Source organism: Protopterus annectens, chromosome 16.part0 (genome assembly GCF_019279795.1).
Source record: "Protopterus annectens isolate FY-2018-M chromosome 16.part0, PAN1.0, whole genome shotgun sequence".
Lineage (NCBI taxonomy): Eukaryota > Metazoa > Chordata > Ceratodontiformes > Protopteridae > Protopterus > Protopterus annectens.
In genome coordinates, this window is record NC_056750.1 from 410,196,394 (window position 1) to 410,219,374 (window position 22,981).

Below are 22,981 nucleotides of genomic sequence, written 5' to 3' on the forward strand. Positions count from 1 at the left end.
GGTGTCATTCATCCCGTCTTTACTGATAGATTTTAGCTGTGTGAAGGAAGGGACATTTGTTGGCTGTATCTCATGGGGACTTCCAGTTTTATGGTGTGTGGGGACAGAATCAAATTTTTTCTCTGAGGGCCTCCTTCCCCATCATGCCTAGGTGGCAGCACATGTTGCATGAGGGCTACTCGTAAGTGCTTCCCCTTCTGCAAAGGAATCCTTTCCATGCTGAATCCCTCTTTTTGACCAGGAATGAGTTAAGGCTTTCCCCTACTCAAGTATGAAAGTCCACATCAGAGATTGAGATAGCTCTTTGGCCTTAGAGCATCCCTGCTAGACAGCCTCTGGCTTTCAGGGTCAGGGCTTTGTTACAGTTTTTAATCTGGCAAGTAAGAGTATGTGATGCCACTCCTGTTTTCCCCTCATTGGGAAGGAGAAGCCTTGGTTGAGATGGGTTCAGCTTGTACCTTTGGATCAGTTCACTTGAGGACTCTTTTCAGCTTTGAAGCATGACCATATGTCCTACTTTATAAGAGGAATTCCAGTACTTCTGGCTGTTTAACAGCTGTTTCCTTCCTAGCAAGCTGTATTAGCCCATTTGATCTTGGTTGTATGGGATGAGTAGTGCTGCACTTGATGACTTTTAGCCCCTTTTTGAGGCCTTGTTAGGCTTATTTCCTTCTTGTGGTGGGAAAGGCCTGAACTGGCTCTGTCACTCGCTTTGCCACCTGCTCTCTCCAGAATCTAGCTAGCCTGTAACAGGCGTATAACTGGGGCAGTTGGGAGCTGCTAGAAGGCTTCTCCTTGCATTCAATTTGGGTCAGTTATCAAGGGAAATGACTGGTACACTGTACCTGTTTGGTCAGCTGGCTGAAGGCATCTGTGAGTTGTTGATACCTGTTTTGTAATCATTTCTCTACTTGGGAGATTGGGCTCAAGTCTTGCTCCTTGTCCCAGGTTGGGGCTAGATGCGAGTTTAGCACCTTTTGGTTAGTGGTTCAGCTAAGTGTGGGTTTTCTCCCTGTTCTTTGTGAAGATCATCCTTTTTGGAGGTTTTGATCTTCTGTATCAATACGTATACATGTAGTTGTGGATTCCTCTGCTTTCTGTATCAGACCAGTTCAGCTGAGAGTAATTCCTTTCCTAGTGGCACCACATCCAGTGAGTATGCTGTTGCTTCAGTCATAGGGGAACCTCCATCACATTCCTTTCCCTATTTCTTTTGCTAATTCTGTAACATCACAGTTTGTAATCAAATTGCTATGTTAAGATACTGCTATTTCTTTTTATTCTTTTACTGTCTATGGTTAGTACTACTGATGGGCGATTGTGTACAGCAAACTGCAAAATATGGATGCACACACACCAGTACTTAAAATACTGAATGCCGGCCAGTAACCCTACCAAAATGTAAATAACAGACAAAGGTGTTGTTTGCAGGACAAACTCTCCGAGTCTCCCATGTGAGGAACAAGCCCCCCCCCACCCCCCCCCCCCCCATGTCTTGGACTTAAATTTACCAACTCCACAGTTGCACCATGTCAAAGAAGGGAAAATCTTGCTGAAATCAGAAATCACTGCTGGTTCACACATCTTTTCTAAGCATTTAAACTAGACATCATTTGTAGAACCAGCTACAGTCATAATGCCGCTGAAGATATGAGGTAGCTTACGATTCTGTCCCAGCTGTTGGATTGGACGGACTGATGATATAGGACGCAGAAGATTTGTACTTACCGTAATGCTGGATCCTTTTCATGCAAGTCCTTCCAGCATGACATCCTTCCATCCCCTGACCAGATTGACACATTCCTATTGTTCTCAGTAATTTATTGCTGCTTTCCTAATATGTGTGGTCTATAGGCACTAGGCAGCAATCTTAATCTGAAGGAGATGTGCCCAGGGGAATATGAGCAAGTTTGCAGTTGCTTGAGGGACCAGAACACTGGTGAATGGTCTGTTTGTATCCAAGGGGGCTGCTTTGTACCAAACTGTCCTATCAGACGAACTTGGATGAAAAGGATCTAGCGTTAAACGTTATGTACTTACCATAAAACGGGTAGACTTTGAAGCTGCTAATGTATTGCATGTTTGCCCAGGTGACATTGGATTACTAAATTAAAAAAGAGGTTTAATAATGGGCAGCACAGTGGCACTGAGGTTAGTCCTTGTTTATTAATTTCAGTTCTTGGATGTGATGCCCTTTCTGTAGAGTCAGGGATTCAGCCACTGGTCTGACTAACAGCTCAGAGGAGTTTCACAGTTTTTTAGCACAAGTACCTGCAGGCACAAATGAGTTAAACATGAATTTATTTTGAGCAGACAGGTGTATACTTAGTACAGTGACCTTCAGTATGTCATTTTCTTGTTAGTTTGCCAATATGTTTTTCCATGCAGTGTTAATCAGATTCCTGATGTTCTTCGTGTTTCACTGTTGCAGTCATTACATTTGGGTAATCTGCTGGCAGGTTGCCCTCAGTCGGCCTGAGTTCCAAAGTCTTAGGTCCTGCATCGGTTGCTGTCTTCTCTTCAATGGCGTCAGGTCGTCAGGGGTATAAAACATACAGCCGATGCCATTTTCTTTAGTCTTTCTTGCCGCGCGGTGCCCGAAGCAGAAGCATTTCGCAAGTGCCGGTCGGCCGACTACTGAAATATTCGAGTTTGAGTTTCAGAACCGAAGTCTTCACTAACGTTAAGTACCCCGTTGGGGAAACTTGTTTCTTGCTTTTTACCGATGTCAGAAAAAGTTAATAATTGTATTACTTGTGGAAAGCAAATACCTCATAAGGATTTCCATCTATACTGTATTCCTTGCCTAGGCCCTGATCACAACTTGCCTGGGTTTCGGTTTTGTGCTAGATTTAACCAACACACTATTAAGCGTCGGTATATTTTTGCATCAAAGTATTTTGGAAACAGATTTATCTACCCAGAAATGCCGTCTGATAGTAATCCGACTACCGGAGTACATAAAAAACGCAAAGAAAAGGACAGCGAAAGGCAGTCGAGATCCAAAACCGACGAAGCTTCTCCTAAGCCAGTCGCCAGTACTCAGGCGCTTTCACAGCCCCTGATACTCACTACCTTCGAGTCGCAGGCCTCTACCGACACCCATGTGGAGTCTGGCATGCCGCAAGATACTCAAAGTATTGGACCGACGGATATATCTCCCTCGGATGGGTCTGGAGCCGCTGAGCAGGCACCGGCTTCTGAGAGTGTATTCAGACCTCAACATTTGTATATCAAACCGACAAAAGCTGCAAAATCAAAGACAAAAGCAACTTCTAAAACTAAAAAAACGACATATGAGCCATATGCACAGGCCTCTATGCCTAAAAAACAGATGATCAAAATGGCTAAAGACCTTATTACCTTGATCAGGGGTACCCATCCCCCTCCTGATAAGAGGCCTAGGCAAGACACTGATTATGAATCTTCAGATCAGGTTTCTATTTCTTCTGATTCCTCTTCTGATCAGGAATTATCTATACCTCCCTATGAGGATTCTGATGCAGAGGAGTCTATTCCATCTGCATCTCCTCCTGAGGATTATTCATTTGGAGAAACCTTGCATACTTTGAGGGAGCATTTTCACTGGGAGAGTCAAGACTTCTCAGAATCAAAAAAGAGGCTCATGGATTTACTTTTTCTTCCTCAGCACAGGCCTTTAGCCATTCCCCCTGTTTTAGACATTATGGATGATGTGTTTTCGGAGTCAAGCTTGACCCCTGACTCCTTACCTCCGGCTCCCAGTAAGCCTGACAGATACTACAGGGTCCTTGACTCACATACATTTTTATGTAGAAACCCTGCTGCTGATCCTGAAACTGTTTCACAGGCTCCAAAGGGAGTTAAGGCCTCAACAGCAAAAAAACCCTTCCCCCTCTGACAGAGATTCTAGGGCACTGGACAGATGGGGAAAAAAGGTTTATACATCTGCAACCTTGGCAATCAGAGCCTTAAACTGTCAATTTCATATGCTTAAATACCAACAACATGTTATGGGATTGCTGAAACAGAAAGTTATGTTGATTTCAGAATTTGCAGAAAATAAAGAATAACAGGAATTATTGCATCCAGCTGAACAATTTGGAAAGCATACTTTGCAATGTGGTTTTGATTCCTTAGAGGCCTCCTGCAGGGCCCGCAGTTACTGGATCTGTGATTAGGAAGCATGCCTGGTTAATGGAACAGAATTTGCCTGATCATGTTAAAGCAAAATTGCTAGACGCACCTTTACAGCATGATTCTCTGTTTGGTATTAAGGCAGAAGAGGTTTTAAAGAAAATGGAAGATAAAGCTAAGTCTATGCAAACTGTTAAAGACTTCTTACAAGTGCAGCCACCAAGATTCAGTAGACACTGGCCTACAAAAAACTGGTCCTTTCCTGTGTCAGACAGAGCTCAAAGGGGCAAATCCAGACGCCCCAAGGGTTCCAGATACCAGGCGCAAGATTCATACAGGTCAAAGCAATGGGGTGCTTCCACCTCCAAATCTGGAGGAGATAAAGCGCAAACCTACAGAAAGCAATCCCAATGACTTCCCTCTGCCTACACCAAGCACTTATCTTTTGGCAGCACCCATAGGGGGAAAACTAGCACTTTTTGCTCAAAATTGGCAGTTAATAACCCAGGACAAGTGGGTACTAAACAACATATCACAGGGATACAGATTTCATTTCCACACTCTGCCAATGGAAATGCTTGGCCAGATCTGCCAAAAAATCAATGGGCAGAGGCACAGAAACAGGTTACGTCCCTCATGGACATGGGGGCCATTCAGACAGTACCAGAACAGGAAAAAGGACAAGGTTTTTACTCAAGACTGTTCTTGGTACCCAGAAAGGGCAAGGCCTGGCGGGCCAGTACTGGATTTATCGATTTTGAACACATACCTGGACATTCCAAAATTCAAAATGCCGACTTTGCAGCAGCTTCTGCCCATGCTGGGCAAGAATGCTTGGCTGGTGAATTTAGACCTAAAAGAGGCATACCTGCATGTCCCAATAAGACAATCATGCAGAAGATACCTCAGATTCAAGGCTGGCTTAATGGATTACCAGTTCTCTGCACTGCCCTTTGGCTTATCTGCTGCACCCAGGGTCTTTACAAAGTGCCTAGCACCAGTAATTGCATTTTGCAAACAAAAACGTATACAAATATATCCTTACTTGAATGACTGTCTCATTCAAGCAGAGAACAAGGACACTCTCTTCTTCGACACCTGGCATTTGTGAAAAGGTTTTAACATGTCTAGGGTACACAATAAACGAAAAGAAATCACAACTGGTACCCTCTCAAAAAATAACATTCCTGGGTGCAAGTTTGAATACAGCTGCCCAGCTGGCTTACCTCACGCCAGACAAACAAAGGCAACTGACTACTTACTTCAAACTGATGGCAACCAAAACCCAGTTATCTGCAAGACAAATTCTGCAGGCTCTGGGCTTCATGGCATCCTGCATCCTACTAATTCCATATGCAAGACTGCATATGAGGAAACTTCAATGGTATCTAAAAAGTTTATGGAGTCAACATTCTCACAGTCTGGAAGCAATGATTCCTCTCATTCCCTGCCTACAACAGGAGTTTCTATGGTGGGCAAAGGCATGTCACCAAAACATGGGACAGGCCTTCACTCTCCCCCCTGCCTGCCAAACCTTAACAACAGACGCATTGGATTATGCCTGGGGGGGCCCACATGGCAGGAAGATGCATTCAGGGCATATGGACCCCAAAACAAATGCATCTACATATCAACCAGAAAGAGATGCTAGCTGTTCAAAATGCCCTAACAGCCTTCAAGGATTTACTACATCCAGGACAACTACTGATAAAGATGGACAACACCACAGTCATGTGGTATATAAACAAGTAAGGGGGCACACACTCATATACCCCCTTTGCAGATTAGCCATGGCACTGTGGGACACAGCTTTGACCTACCAAATACATCTTCAAGCTCAATTCCTGCCAGGAAAACAAAATACACTGGCAGACGATTTAAGCAGAAACCTTATGAATCCTCATGAGTGGAAACTAAATCCACACATCTTCAGCATGATAACAGAGAAATGGGGGAGCCCAGACATAGATCTGTTTGCCTCTCCTCAAAATTATCAATTGAAAAGATTCTGCACGAGGACTTATAACAGACAAGCATGGAAAGTGGACGCCCTATCCTTCAGTTGGAAAAACCTATCAGTTTACGCCTTTCCTCCTCTGCCTCTTCTCCCCAAGGTCCTCCTAAAAGTCAGATAAGAGAAACCAAAGATGATACTAATTGCCCCGGACTGGCCACGCCAGTACTGGTATCCAATCCTAAGGAACTTGTCTCAATACCCAGCTTGGACCTTACCTCAAAGACCTCAACTACTGTCCCAGCAAAGCAATCAGATCCTGCACAATCAACTACAGACACTGAACCTGGCAGCATGGCTGATTATGTAGTTATACAAACAACACCTCTCAGTAAAGCTGTGATGGATGTCATTTTGGAAGCCAGAAGGCTTAGTACTAGGAAGTCTTACGCTGACAGAAGGATTGGAATCAAGCACAAAGAACTGATACAGCAGAACCAAATATTCCTCAGATATTACAATACTTAACTGAGATGCTTGACAAAGGCCTATCTTTCTCATCAATTAAAATCCATGCCTCTGCCATTTCGGCTCATTACAATACAGAGCCACCAATTTTTTTCTCATCCTTTACTAAAGCAGTATCTTAGAGGAGCCAAAAATTTAAGGCCTCCTACCTGCATGGGACCTCAATTATGTGTTGGAAAAGCTCACCCTGCACCCATTTGAACCATCTGCTACCGCTGATATAAAGTTCTTATCATGGAAAACAGCTCTGCTACTAGCAATTACTTCAGCAAGACGAGTATCAGAGCTACAGGCCCTTATGACTGTAGAGCCTTTTATCATATTTTACCCAGACAGGGTGTCTCTGAAGACAAATCCTACTTTTATGCCTAAGGTGGTTTCCAGTGTGGCTCTTAACCAAACAATTCATCTGCCAACCTTTTATCCAAGTCCGCAGAACAAGGGGGAGAGAATTCTGCATTCCTTGGACGTACACAGGCAGCTAAGATTCTACTTGAGCAGGACTAAAGCTCTAAGAAAAACAGAGCAATTACTAGTGTCATATGCTGCAAGATCAGAAGGAAAGGCTATTACGAAGCAAACAATTTCAAAGTGGATAAGCCACTGCATCTGTTTCTGCTACTTACACCATGGTCAATGGGGGCCAAGGGCATTAGGTCTCATTCCACCAGAGCTGGAGCTACTTCAGCAGCCTTTCTCAGAGGAGTACCAACCAAAGACATTCTAGAGGCTGCTACTTGGAGTTCTGTCCACACCTTTACAAAGCATTATCATTTGCCTCTCTAAGTCCAGGGCAGGCTTTGCCACTGCAGTGCTGCAGGGCCTTATAGCCGCACCTAAAACTGTTTAGCTCCAGCCTCCCAACCATAGCTTAGGGATTCTACCCAAATGTAATGACTGCAACAGTGAAACACAAAGAACATAGTACAGTTGTGTACACTTACCATAAATGTAGATGTTTGAGTGTATTCACTGTTGCAGTCCAGGTTACCCTCCCGCCATCGACCTGTCATTCTCTATCTTCTACAACCTATGTGGTGTATTTACTTGTAGATGAAGGTAAAGTTTATATTGATGCATATGTATATCTATATATATATATATATATATATGTATATATATATGTATATATATATATATATATGTATATACATATATATTTTTGCTACCTTTTTGGGGGCACCTGACATCGGGAGCAAGAAAAACTAAAGAAAATGGCGTCTGCTGCATGTTTTATACCCCCTGATGACCTGATGTCATGGAAGAGAAGACAGTAACTGACTCAGGACCCAAGACTTTGGAATTCAGGCTGACTGAGGGCAGCCTGCCAGCAGATTACCCAAATGTAATGACTGCAGCAGTGATTACTCTCGAACACATACATTTATGGTAAGTGTACACAACTGTACTTTTTGATGAGATCTTTGAGAAGAGGCAAACTATTTAACTAAAGTCCTTACTGAATGTTGTAGTGTAGCTTACCTTTTTGCTGATATGGTGTTTCTGTTGCCTATCAATTTTGGGTATTGTGGGCAAACCTGATCTAATACATGGGGTTGTTTGAAGGAGGGAGGGAGAAAGACCTGGTTGTGTCACTGCTATAATGTGTACATTGAAGGGAAGCTTTCCAGTAGGTACATGTAACAGAGCTGCTGTTTACCCCAGGTAAGTATTTTTCATTGAAGGAAGGATGGTGAACAAGGAATAATGACTGGGAAATGAACTGTGTTTTTTGTTGAATATTATCTGGATGTCCTTCATGGATGCATCTGCAGTCATAACAACTGGGTTGTCCTGTCGTCAGGCAGCCCTTCAGTCGGCCGGATTCCAAAGTCCGGGTCCGGCTTCGGCTGATGTCGCACTTCACCCGACGTCATCTCTGTTGGCCTTCGGGTATATAAGCATCAGCCGACGCCATTTTCTTCAGTCTTTCTTGCAAGCAGAAGCTGTTCGCAAGTGCCGGTCGGTCGGATCCAGAGATTACTTCACCGAATACTACTTGAAGACTTCTAAAGCTAAGTACCCGTTGGGACTCTTTCTTGCCTCAGCCGATGTCAGAAAAAGTTAATAATTGTTTAACCTGTGGGAAACAAATACCTCATAAAGATTTCCACTCTTACTGCCTGCCCTGTTTAGGCCCAGCCGCGGCGTAGCAGCTTGTTCTTCCTGTGCTTCTTTCAACCGAGACGCTTAGGCGTCGGTCAGAGTTTGCAGAACAGTTTTTCGGTTCTGACTTTACATTATGCCGTCGGACCCTCCGACTTCGCATTCTGCCAAAACACAAAGAAAGGCCGACACTTTCGCGGTCCGCGGTTTCGGCGAAACCATGGTTAAGCAAAAAACTGATCAAACTACACCTGAAACTATCACTACAACTGAGGTCCCTGCTAACACTCTTGAATCGGCCTCAGAAATTTTACCCACTACGGTGCTTACCACTGACTTATCAGACACCATGCCCTTGGATGTCTCTACCAGCACGTGGTGCTGCTAGGCCTCCAGCAGCCATGTCCATTAAGGCCTTTGCCAGGGCTAAAGCAGCCAAGACTACTAAAACAGTGCCTGTTAAACCCCTTCCACCAGGCCCTCTGCCAGTTCTCAAATGCTTACCTTGGCAGAAGATTTAATTTCATTAATTAGAGGATCTCAATCTCACCCAGACAGGGCCTCTCAGCCCCAGAAAGAGACCTAGGGCAGAGCCCCTGAGCCAGTGTCCTCTGATGATTCTGCTGATGAATCAGACATAACTGACCAGCCAGAGGCTCCCTTCTCCAATTTTGAAGATTCTGATGCTGAAGAATCCATTCCAGCTGCTTCCCTCCAGAAGAATTCTCCTTTGGGGAAACCTTGCATGCCATGAGAACAGTTCCAATGGCAGCAACAGGATTTTTCAGACTCCAGGAAAGACTTAGGACCTTTTGCACCTACCACAGCACAGGCCCTTAGCTATCCCTCCTGTTCTCTCTGTGGTGGATGATGCTTTCAATGATGCCTGCTCAGCTCCAGATTCTTTACCCCAGCCCCTGCCAAACCAGACAGATTTTACAGGGTGCCAGATACTCATCACCACCTCTACAAGGCCCCTCTTGCCGACCCGAAACTATATCCCAGGGTCCCAAGGCAGTAGCGACTATAGCTAAAACCCTGTTCCTTCTGAAAGGGAAGCAAGGTCATTAGACAGATGGGGTAAAAAGTTTACACTTCAGCCACTCTTTCAGCTAGAGCTTTAAATTGTCAGTTTCACATGATACAATACCAAGAGTTTATGCTTGACCAGTTAACTAAAAAGCTAACCACTGATGAATCTCTTGATAAGAATTATGTATTAGAAATGGTAAATAACATACAGCAGGTTAGTAACCATTCTTTAAAATGTGGCTATGATGCACTGGAGGCTTCTTTTAGATCAGCCATGACTGGCACAGTAATTAGAAGGCATGCATGGCTAAAGGAGCAAGCTTTACGGATCATGTTAAATCTAAATTGCTTGATGCTCCTATGGTTAAATCAAGTTTGTTTGGTACACCTGCCCAGCAGGTTATGAAGAAAATGGAAGAAAAGGCAAAATCAGTCCAGACAGTTAAAGAATTCTTGCAGGTTCAACCCCAAGGTTTAGCAGGAACTGGCCTGCCAAAATTGGTCCTTTCCTGACTCCACAAGACCTCAAAGGGACAGGAATAGGCGTTCCAGAGGCAGAAACCAATCCAGAGGAGGTGCCTACAGAGGCGACAGTGGCAAGGTAACAACAGAGGCACAGAATCAAGACCTGCCTCTACATCAACACAGCCACAGTGACTTAAACCTAAACCCGCCAACCAGGGAACAAATAGCAGCTCCTCTAGGCGGAAAGCTAACCTTATTTTCAAAAACTGGCACCACATAACAAAGGACAAGTGGATTTCACGAACCATAGATCAAGGTTACGGTTCCACTTCCACACTTTACCAGTCAAAGAGGAATGCCAAACCTACCTCCAAATCAAAAACAGAGGCTCTACAACAGATAATGGAATTAGCAAACATGAGAGCTGTGGAAAAAGTGCCAACAGCAGAGCAAGGAAAGGGTTCTACTCCAGACTATTCCTAGTTCCAAGAAAGGAAAAAGTTGGAGACCAATTCTAGACCTGTCTACCTAAATACTTACATCATTGTCCCAAAATTCAAAATGCTGACCCTACAGCAACTTCTTCCCATGCTGGGCAAGGAGTGTTGGCTGGTAACTCTAGATCTCAAGGAGGCATACCTGCACGTCCCCATGACCTATCTGCAGAAGATACCTCAGATTTCTTGCAGGATCAGAGCACTATCAATTCTCAGCATTGCCCTTTGGCTTATCTACTGAGTATTCACAAAATGCCTGGCATCAGTAATCGCCCATTGCAGACTACAGAATTCAAATTTATCCATACCTGGACGACTGTCTGATACAAGGGGACAACAAAAGCAAGCTGACAACAGATTTACAAAGGGTCATTTACTTGCTTCAAGCACTGGGATACACAGTCAATTTACAAAAGTCAAGGCTGATACCATCCCAGACAAGGACTTTCCTGGGGAATTGGACACAGTAAGGCAAATGGCATTCCTAACTACAGAAAAACAAAAGAACTCCCTCTTTACTTCTTGGCACTAACAAATCTGAACAAGTTAACAGCAAGAAAGGTACTGCAGGCCTTGGGTTTCATGGCATCATGCATAATCTTGGTTCCATTTGCCAGACTACATATGAGAAAGCTTCAGTGGTACCTAAAGAATTTATGGTCCCAACACAGACACAGCCTAGAAACGGAAATTCCACTAATACCATGCTTAAAACAGGAGTTCCTATGGTGGGCTCATGCCAGTCAAACCCAGGCCTGCCCTGGTCAAGCAAGCCAGACCATCACAACAGATGCCTCAGACGTTGGATCGGGGGTACATATGCTGGACAAATGCGTGCAAGGATTGTGGACACAGGACCAACTTCACCTGCACATCAACCTAAAAGAAATGCTGGCAGTAAAACTGGCAATCCAAAAGTTCAGACCATTTCTCAAGGAAGGCCAGTTGATGATAAGGACAGACAACACCACAGTCATGTGGTACATCAACAAACAAGGAGGCACTCATTGCTACCCCCTATGCAGAATGACTTTGGAGCTGTGGACCCTGGCACTCAGCTACAACATCCAGTTACAGGCAATATTTGTACCAGGAAAAGAAAACTCTCTAGCAAATATGTTAAGCAGGACTACATCGGATGTCCACGAATGGCAGCTGCACCCGGACATCTTCAAGACCATCTCGAAGAAATGGGGAATGCCTCAGATAGATCTATCATCACCTCTCAATCACCAGCTCAAAAATTCTGCACAAGGACATTCCACCCACTAGCATGGAAAGTGGACTCGCTCTCCTTCAGCTGGAAAGGACTAACAGCATATGCATTCCCACCTCTTCCCTTGATACACAAAGTATTACTAAAATCAAGGAGGAGCGTCCAAGGATAATCCTGATAGCTCCAAACTGGCCAAGACAACATTGGTACCCACTGCTGAGGAGCATGTCTCGAACAATATGTGGCCAATACCCTGATGCCTTTGATGCTAACTCAGAACAACTACAGCACCATGCATCCAAACCTAAAACGTTACAACTGACTGCATGGAACATCACATAGCAGCTGCTAATCCACAGCTTTCACAAAGAGTTAAAGACATTATTCTTGAAGCACGCAGACCTTCAACAAGAAGAAACTATGCTGGGAAATGGAAAAGGTTTGTCATTTGGAGCTCAGAAAGAGGTAAAGATGTATCAAACATAGATATGCCCAACATTCTGGAGTATCTGGCGAACTACTTCATTCAGGCCTGTCCTATTCCTCCATCAAGATTCATGCATCAGCTATTTCAGCAGAATACAGCTTTGATCCACCTGTTTTTCACACCCTTTGCTCAGGCAGTTCCTCAGAGGAATCAAGAATGTAAAACCTCCAAGGAAACCACCATTACCAGCCTGGGACTTGAACTTTGTGCTAGAAAAATTGACTCTATCACCTTTTGAACCAGCAGCAACAGCAGACCTGCAACACCTGTCATGGAAAACTGCTTTCCTACTGGCAATTACTTCAGCAAGGAGGGTTTCAGAACTACAGGCCTTAATGGCAGTGCAACCCTTTCTAATCTTCCACCAAGATAGAGTGTCCATGAGGACTAATCCTACATTTATGCCTAAGGTGGTATCCAGAGTGTCCTTAAACCAGGCAATCCACCTACCTACCTTCTTTCCCAACCCACAAAACAGAGGGAAAGAATACTGCATACCTTGGATGTACATAGACAGCTACGCTACTACTTGGACAGAACAAAAAATAGCAGAAAGACTGACCAACTTTTCGTAGCCTATGCAACAGGAAGGGAAGGAAAAGCTATTTCCAAACAGACAATCTCCAAATGGATAGGAAATTGCATACGATTCTGTTACTCCTTCCATGGAAAGCAAATTCCACAGAACATAAGACCTCATTCTACAAGGGCAACAGCCACTACCACAGCCTTCTTACGATTAGTGGCTACCAAAGACATTATTGAGGCGGCTACTTGGACCTCCGTGCATACATTTGCCAAGCATTATAATTTACCTCTATATTCCAGATCCCGAGCAGGGTTTGCCACTGCTGTACTGCAAGGGATCCTAAACACACCATAATCTACCTTTATCCTCCTCCCCTAGTTGGCTATGGTATTCTACCCAGTTGTTATGACTGCAGATGCATCCATGAAGGACATAGTACAGTTTTGTACCTACCATAAATGTAGATGTCCGAATTGGATAGCATCTGCAGTCCCTCCTCCTTCCCCTCTGTGGTACTCCTAGGGTGTTTACCCTTCTAATAGCTAGCTAGTGGGGGGACTTCTTTCATGGTGTATTTGTTTGTATTTATGTACATACATGCTTATTTTTGTGTTTACCTCTATCTTTTGGAAACATTGGCATCTATCCAAAATTTTTAGCCTTCTAGAGGGCTTCTGGCATCTGGGGCAAGAAACACTGAAGAAAATGGCGTCAGCTGATGCTTATATACCCGAAGGCCAACAGAGATGACGTCGGGTGAAGTGCGACATCAGCCGAAGCCGGACCCGGACTTTGGAATCCGGCCGACTGAAGGGCTGCCTGACGACAGGACAACCCAGTTGTTATGACTGCAGATGCTATCCAATTCGGACATCTACATTTATGGTAGGTACAAAACTGTACTTTTTCATTTGTAGCTTAAACTTGTAAACTCCACTAAAAAAGATGTACTACTTGATAAAAGAAAATACTTCTACCATTTACAACAAGCTAACCAACAAAATCCTCAAGTTCTGGACAGGAATAAATACTCTCTTAAAGCCTGGTCACTCTGAAATCACATGCCCCTCAGACACTTCCAAAAACAACCCAAAACAAACTGTTGATGCCTTCAATACCTTCTTTTCTGAAACTGTCCAGTCTCTAGCTAATCAACTAGCCCCCACTATTTCCTCTCAGTCCTCCTCATCTTACACTTCTATTCCAACTTTTCAACTTCAACCAGTACTCACATCACTTAACTGTTCTCTTCTCCACAAGCTTAAAACCTTTCTCTCCTTCTGCTGACCTTCTTCCTGCTCAGTTTCTAAAAATTGCAGCCAAACAATTAGCCTGTCACATTTCCATTCTGATTAACAGAACCTTTGTGGAAAGCTACATTCCTTCAGTCTGGAAAATCTCACATATCATTCCCCTGCATAAAGGTGGGATCTCAACAGAACTCTCTAACTACCGTCCCATAGCCTTACTCTCCCCCTAGCTAAAATCATGGAAAAATGCGTCCAAAAACAACTTCTTAAACACCTGTTAAATTACAACCTACTAGCCAACTGTCAACATGGCTTCAGGCCTTTCCATAGCACCACATCAGCCCTCCTTTCCTTTACTGACTGCATAAACAAAAACCGGAATAATAACATACTCACCTCTGCTCTCTTTATTGACCTGTCCAAAGCCTTTGATATGGTCAGTCACCATCTACTGATAAACTTACTTAAAACTTTTGCAGTCGACCCTAGTACTATAAAGTGGTTCGAGTCATATCTTCATAACAGACAACAGGCAATGCGTTGGCAAAACAACTTATCCAACTTCCTTCCTATTACCCTTGGAGTCCCCCAAGGCTCAATACTTGGCCCCCTTCTGTTCTCTATCTTTATTAATGTTCTTCATGCCAGTATTCCCTCTGCAACCTGTATACAATATGCGGATGATTCTACTTTGATTTGTTCTGCCTCATCCCCCTCCAAACTGCACTATATCACCCAACAGACTTTCCAAAATGTTGAAACATGGTTCCTAAAACGATACTTAATCTTAAACCCAAAGAAAACCAAGCTGCTACTTTTCTCCTCCACCCGTAAATCCCCACCACTCGATTTCTCTGTCTTGTCTAGTAATGGCACCAACATACCACCTGACCCTTCCACCAGGCTCCTCGGAGTAGAGATAGACAACAACCTATGCTTTGATTCTCACATTAACAACACTATAAAATTAGTTAACAGAAAACTAGGCTCCCTGTTTAGAATTAAACCATTTCTTACACCTCTTGCTAGAACTACCATTGCCCATTCCCATCTGTTTTCTACCCTCCTTTACGCCTCCCCTATTTACATGTATTTGTCCAAAACTAACCTCACCAAACTGGCTATTGCCTACAACAATATTGCCAGATTTGCCTCTGGCTCTACCTTTAGAACTCACCACTGCTTAAACTTAAAACAGTTGGGATGGCTTGCGCTGCAAAATCTGATTTTATTTCACCAGCTCTCCTTAACCCATAAAATCCTCTAAAACCTACCAACACCCCTATACTTACTACCCTTATTACTCCTTTTTGCAACCTTGAAAGCCTACGGTCTGCTAACAAACTTCTTATATCAAGCTGTAAATCCAACAACTTGGCAGGTGACTCATTGTTCTCTAACTCAATAGGAAAAGCCTGGAACTCCCTTCCTGCCAACCTCACTATCTCTTCTCTTCCCTGTTTCAAATCCCAACTCAAAACTCACCTCGTGACTCACTGGCTCTGCCCCTGTACTAACCCTGACTAGCTGCTACTTGCTCCTAGTACTTTCTTTTATCCTGAATAAAATCTTTCTTAAACTTACTTTTCTGCATTCATCCCCAATTGAACACCCTCTATTTGTAATTATTGCTTATTGTTGTTACTGTAAAAATATGCTAATTGCTATTATTATTTTTCTCTGTGCTAAATCTGTATTTCTTTTTAATGTGTATTAATATTTTGACTCTGAGCCTTTCTCCCCGGGCCTCTGCTGAAAATGGACATATATCCAGTTGTACCAGCCCAGTCAACAAATGTAAAATAAAAATAATAAAAATCATGGCTGCTAAATGAGTTATGCTAAAGGGCCTAATTTGACCATTGTTATCTCACTAGGTCAGTTTGATTAGTGTGTGGAGGGAGAAGGTACTGAAGTCTAAGGATTTGATTTGGTCCTTTTCTCTCATCTTAGCAGAGTGGTAAAGAATGAATGTTAGTTGTGAAATATGGGAAAGTCTGTCATTGCATTGCATTGCATTGTTCTGCTCTCTTCGAGTGTGCTGCCACTGGACATTTGTTGGTGGGGTACTATGTGCACTGTAATTGAATTTAATCTTTTGGTGTAAGCAGCTGTCCCCACCCCTCTCGAGGATGGTTACATTGGCTGTGAAGTTCAGAGCTTCAGGGGGGCCCTTGGAGAACCAGGGTGTTTATGCAGTTATATTGTTGGTAAATGTATTTGAAGAAAGATAGCTCTTAGTTTGTTTATCCACAGTCAACATTTATTTTTAATTTGCAGAGTGACAGTCAGACTATTTTGGTAAGATACTGTTGAGACAAGGGAGTCAGTTTATTAGACACATCTTAACCTTTTTAAAATTAAAATTAGTTTTCTTTCTTACTTGTCCATGTTATATAAATAAGCTTGTTTTAAAAAAAAAAAGTTTGGGTTTATGACATTGGTAATAGGCACCTTGTTGATTACATTCTCATAATTTTTACATTTAACAGCTGCCAGTACATCATTTCTTTTTTTTTGTTTTTTCTTTTCTTTTTTATTTTTTCAGAGAGACTTCAGTGAAGATTCAACAGATGCCAAGCCAGACCGAGATATTGAGTTGGAACTTTCAGTTCTTGATGCTGATGAACCTGATAGTCAGGATAAAAAACTGGAGGTAAACTGTTCTTGCTTGTGAGGGTACCAGTGTTTAGTCCACAACTGTTAACTTTTAGAGATGTAGATAAGAAGAGCTGTGTGTACTGATCCACTCTGTTTTTGAGATGTTTGTGTGGCACAGCTCATAACACATCTGTACCTAAACCCAGAATGGTCTAGCTTCTACTTCCAGATCAGGACTGCTATTATGTCTGAAGCATTGGAATCATTGTGTGACATAAGGGGTCTGCTATGCTGTTAAGGTATGTCAAACTGAGATCCTGATTATCCTAATGCTATACTGTTGAAGGTCCAGCTATAAGTAAAAGAGCCCAAGGCACTGTTTCAAAAAGAAAACACATTTGACAGCTTTGCTAGCATTCCACGGTATACATTAGTATACCAGTGCATACAGTTTTCTGGTTGTATGCTAATGAGGACTTGCATACTGGCTGCAACAGTCACTTTCTTCACTTCACTGCCAGTCTTTGTGTCTGTAAAGGACACTAAAATATATGATTAGTTATGTATAACCACAAATTATTTCACATTTAAAAATACACAAATGGTCAAACTAAAATCCCTTCGGTCTTCTGACTACTGTGTTTTGATGGCTTCATATTTTGTTACTCAACGTATAAGTAAGGACATGGCATCCAGGTCCAAGGAAGTCATAGTGTCACTTTATTTGGCCGTTATCAGACCCATCAGTGAGTATAATGCCACCTTTGGCATATACCTGACCAGATGTATGTAACAGTTGGAACGCACACACAGATTCCGTACCAAGGGAATCCAGGGTCTAAACAAATTGTCCTATACAAGTCACCTTAAAGCCCTATCTCTGTACTCTGTCTCCTACAGTTTACTGACAGGCAGTCTTTGCTTAGAATACAAGACATCCTCGGGTCCAGTTCTAATGGACCTTTTGCACATCTGCAAAATGAAAATCATTAAAACCACTAAATCCTAGCATTTAAATTTTGCTTGTGACATAAGTAAGACATGTTGGCAAAACAGATGTCTTGGGATCCCCTCTGGAACAGGCGCCCCATCCATGTGAAGCAGAGTCCATTCCTAACTCAATTTAAGCGTAACATTGACCCATGGATGGAAAATCAAAAATTTACCCCAGGTCTGGCCTCCATGTCCCTGATAAGCAAAGGCAGACAGTAATGCCCACATTAACATACTCCCCATAAACTCTAGAAACTTCTTACCTAACATACCCCCTCCATATAAATTCCCAAGATGCATAAGGACACATAGGTTGGATTGCACAGTTAGGTCCTGGTGGTCATTAGCTTAGTATATTTTTATGAACTTATGAACCTATATTGGGTTGTTCCTGTAGTCTTTAGCTGAATCACTTTTTAGATACATTCTTTGGGTTTCGTAGTTTGTTTAGACACTTAATTTGACCATAGTTTTAACCTACTCAGAAACTTGTATGTATCATAACATCCAACCCCCTTTTTTACATTTTATCATGGAATTGGTGATGGGGTGTTATGTTCCTGTGTATTAATTTTAGTAAGGGATTTTTTTTTATTTGTGGAGTCTTTAATTTACTGTCACTAGTTTTATTTTGTTTTATTTCATTTCATTTATGAAGTGAAAACATTTTACTTTTTTTTTTTTTTTTTTTTTTGAAGCGCTTCATTTCTTTTTCAGAATGAAAATGTTCATATTGTTGATTTTTCGATTATGTGACATAGTAGAGTAACCAAAAAGAAAAGAAACTTATTAGTTTGGGGGGAGGGACTATGTTGTGCTTTTTGAGGTTGAAGGTTTTGTTTTGATGTATTAGTTTAACTTTCAGGGATGCAGTTGTTTAGTAATTTAAATAGTTGTGAGCTCAGAAGATGATCAGATGTTCTTCATGTTTCACTGTTGCAGTAATCACACACACGGGTTATCTGCCTGCAGATAGCCCTCAGTCGGCCCGAATACCAGAGACTTAGTATTTCTGTGTCGGATGCTGTCGCTTCTTCCATGACGTTAGGGGTATAAAAACAGGCAGCCAATTCCATTACATCAGTCTTTCTTGCCGAGGAGGAGCCCAAAGCAGAAGCAGTTCGCAAGTGCCAGTTGGCCGCTACCTGAATTTTTCGTTTTCGAGTTGTATAGTCCTGAAGTTTTCTAAAGCTAAGTACCCCTTGGGGATCCTTTTTTCTTGCTCTAATCGATGTCAGAAAAAGTTAACAATTGTCTTACCTGTGGAAAGCAGATACTTCTCAGAGATTTTCATTCTTACTGCGTCACCTGTTTATTCCCAGACCATGACGTCTAAACAGGCAGCCAACTCCATTACATCAGTCTTTCTTGCCGAGGAGGAGCCCGAAGCAGAAGCAGTTCGCAAGTGCCAGTTGGCCGTTACCTGAATTTTTCGTTTGAGTTGTATAGTCCTGAAGTTTTCTAAAGCTAAGTACCCCTTGGGGATCCTTTTTTCTTGCTCTAACCGATGTCAGAAAAAGTTAACAGTTGTCTTACCTGTGGAAAGCAGATACCTCTCAGAGATTTTCATTCTTACTGCGTCACCTGTTTATTCCCAGACCATGATGTCCCTCGCTATTGGTTTTGTGCCTTGTTTAATTCCCAAACCATTCGTCGTCGGGCTATCTTTGTCGCTAAATTCTTTCGCTGTCTATCTCCGTATTCTGAAATGGCTTTGGTAAGCCATCCGACTACCGTTCTTCCAAAAAAATGTAAAGATAAAGACAGAGAACAGACCGCATAGGTCCACAACTGCTGACAATGCTTCCGTTAAGCTAGTCGCCAGGCCGCCGGTACTCAGTGAGGCGCCTTTGCAGACCCTGATGCCCGCTTCTGTGGATTCGCAGGCCAATGCTGAGACGCATTCGGAGTCCGGTATACCACAAGATGCTTCTTCGACTATGGAACCAACGAATGTTTCTACCTTAGGTGGGTCTGGAGCCACTGTGCAGACACCCGCTTCTGAGGGAGTTTTTTGTCCTACCGATGTTTGAATCAAACCAACGACTTTTTTTAACCAAAACTGCTGAGTTTCTTAGGCTCAAAGTATGCACTACGCCTAGAAAACCGATGACCAAAGCGCATGCTCAGGCACCCATGCCACAAAAATAAATGCTTAGAATGGCTGAAGACGTTATCACACTGATTAGGGGAAGCCAGCCTTCCCCAGCTAAGAGACAGACTCCAGTCCCTTTCAGGTTCTACAGACGAGGAGTCCGATGACTCTGACCTTTCTGATTATGAAGACTTGCCCTTATCCGCCTATGAGGATTCAGATGCAGAGGAATCCATTCCCTCTGCCTCCCCTCCAGAGGATTTCTCTTTTGGTGAAACCTTGCATACTCTAAGAGAGCATTTCCATTGGGAATGCCAAGAATATCCTCAGTCCAGAAAGAGACTCAGAGAATTTTTAGAGTTGCCTCAGCACAGGCCTTTAGCGATACCCCCTGTCCTGGATGTTGTGGATGACGTTTTCATGGAATCCAGTCTTATTCCAGACACTTTACCTCCGGCCCCTAGGAAACCAGACCGGTACTACAGAGTGCCTGATTCTCACAAGTTTCTTTTCAAGAATCCTTCTGCTGATCCAGAGATCATTTCCCAGGGACCTAAAGGTATTAAGGCTACTACAGCCAAAAATCCTATCTCTTCAGACAGGGATTCCAGAGCTTTGGACAGATGGGGTAAAAAGGTATAAACCTCTGCAACTCTTGCTATCAGGGCATTGAATTGCCAGTTTCACATGGTGAAATACCAGCAACGTATTATGGAACTTATCAAACAAAAAATGGTAATTTTTCCAGATTGTGCAGAAAATAAAGAATTGTAGTATCTTATGCACTCTGCAAACCAAGTTACTAAGCATACTTTGCAGTGTGGCTTAGATGCCCTGGAAGCATCTTGCAGGGCAGCAGTCACTGGCTCTGTACTGAGAAGATATGCTTGGCTGAAGGAGCAGGCCTTGCCAGATCATGTCAAATCTAAATTACTAGACTCTCTTTTAAATAAGGACCATTTGTTTGGCACCAAACCAGAAGAAGTTCTTAAAAAGATGGAAGAAAAGGCTAAATCTATACAAACTGTTAAAGAATTCCTACAAGTGCAACCACCTATATTCATTAGGCATTGCCCTTCAAACACTGGCCCTTTCCAGCCCCCTCCAGGCCTTCCCAAACAAGACCCTGGGGAAACAAACCTCCCAGCCTATAGACTCACAGGGTATGCAGAGATCTAAGCAATGGAGCGCCCCCACCCCTAGCTCACAGTGACTTCTCAACTCTGCTTCCCATCCCTGCCCAATTGCTTGTGCCCCTAGGAGGAAAGCTTGCCCTTCTTGCAAAAAACTGGATGTCCATCACTCAGGACCAATGGGTCCTCAACACTGTTACCCAGGGGTACAAATTTTATTTCCAGTCACTGCCAACCCCAGGCGGGTTTCCAGACCTTCCTCCAAACCAGTGGGCAGAGGCTCAAAACCAAGTACTTTCCCTACTCAATATCAGAGCAATTCGGCCTGTTCCAGTAGAACAGAGGGGTCAAGGATTCTACTCCGGACTATTCCTGGTACCCAGAAAAGAGGGCTCTTGGCACCCAATCCTGGATCTTTCAATTCTCAACACATTCCTGGTGATACCAAAATTCAAGATGCTTACCCTGCAACAGCTTCTCCCTATGTTAGCCAAGGATGCCTGGTTAGTCACCCTAGACTTAAAAGAAGCCTATCTGCACAATCCCCATAAGGGAGTCAAGCAGGAAAAACCTATGTTTCATTATCAGATGTCCTTCTATTCCTATATTGCAGTATTCTTGGTGAGGGATTTCCTGCCTTCAGGCGACCCTTACGTCGGCTCCTATACAGAAGCTTCAGCTTGGCTGTTGCAGCTGCGTGGGACGTCACACGTAGGGCCATAAACCAGGGACCCTATGTGTGACGTCTGCACGCACAACCCTCAGAACTTTTCAGCCGCAGACGACTTTGCATCGTACGTTCGCTCTCCAGATGTCGGATCGATTATAGATAAGTAACCCATTGGGTTTTTGCATTTCTAATATTTTACCGATCTTTCGCATTGCTTAGGCTTGGTTTTTTGTAGCTTTCAGCTGATGTCAGGGAAAAAGGGAAAGTGCCAATGTGGGCGCCAAATTCCCCATAAGGACGCCCATGACAAATGTGTTTTCTGCTTAGGCCGGGAACACGACCATAACGCCTGCCCTATTTGTAAATCTTTTGTTCCTAAGACCTTATGTAGCCGCCTTGCAGCTTTAAATCTTTACTTAGAAAATCAACACCTCAAACGGCTGGCTCTCAGGATGGATCCCACTTCAGAGGCCACCCAAGAACCTCCGCGTCAGAAAACAAAGATGCCTAGGCCTTCATCGCCTGCCTCTTCTCACCCTGACACCCCGCCAACTGCCGATGTAGGAGTTGAGGAGTGCTTGGCGGATCCGTCTGCTCCATTGACCTCCCTCGCAGAGGCTGCTGCACAGCCGATGAACGGCACGTCCACTGAGCTTTCTCAGACACTGACACCTGCCGATGTCGAGGAGGAATCAGATTTGGTGGTTCCTTCAACTGGGATCCACACCTCGGATACAACCGCTGCCATACCCGGCTCTAGACAGACTCCTAAGGCCACTCTGACCAAAAAGAAGCAGAAAACAAAACACATTACTCCTGCTTCTGAAGCCCCTCTGGACTGGGAGGACTTCACCTCTTCACTTATGCAGGCTTTTATAGCCCTTAGGCCTTCTGCCTCACATGGGCGGCCACGGTGGTGCAGTGGTTAGTGTTGCTGCCTCACAGCAAGAGGTTCTCCAGTTCGATCCTCAGCTGATGTGCCTTCTGTGTGGAGTCTACATGTCCTCTCTGTGGTCGCGTGGGTTTCCTCCGGGTACTCTGGTTTCCTCCCACATCCCAAAGACATGCTGTAGGTGGATTGAACACTCAAAAATTGGCCCTAGGTGTGAGTGCATGCGTGTGTGCGCCTTCTGTGGAAGGTTGGGCACCGGGCTGGCAACTCGACACCGTAAAACTCCAGTGCCAGTTATGAGCGGACAGGTGATCCGATGTGGCGACCCCTAACCGGGAAAAAGCCGAAAGAAGAAGAAGGCCTTTTGCCTCACCCACAACTACATTGCCTCTGCTAAGCCCTAGGCCTTCCTCTGCT

The 22,981-nt window shown here is 43.6% G+C and overlaps 1 protein-coding gene across 3 annotated transcripts in view; it reads left to right on the forward strand.

Moving 5' to 3' along the window:
- RC3H2 (ring finger and CCCH-type domains 2) overlaps positions 1–22,981 on the forward strand; it is a 2,406,224-nt gene that overhangs the window by 2,108,893 nt on the left and 274,350 nt on the right. For all 3 annotated transcript variants that reach the window (XM_044058310.1, XM_044058308.1, XM_044058309.1), the window contains one exon: positions 16,729–16,836. In XM_044058310.1, coding sequence (XP_043914245.1) covers positions 16,729–16,836 — 108 coding nt within the window. The remainder of the gene's footprint in view (positions 1–16,728; positions 16,837–22,981) is intronic.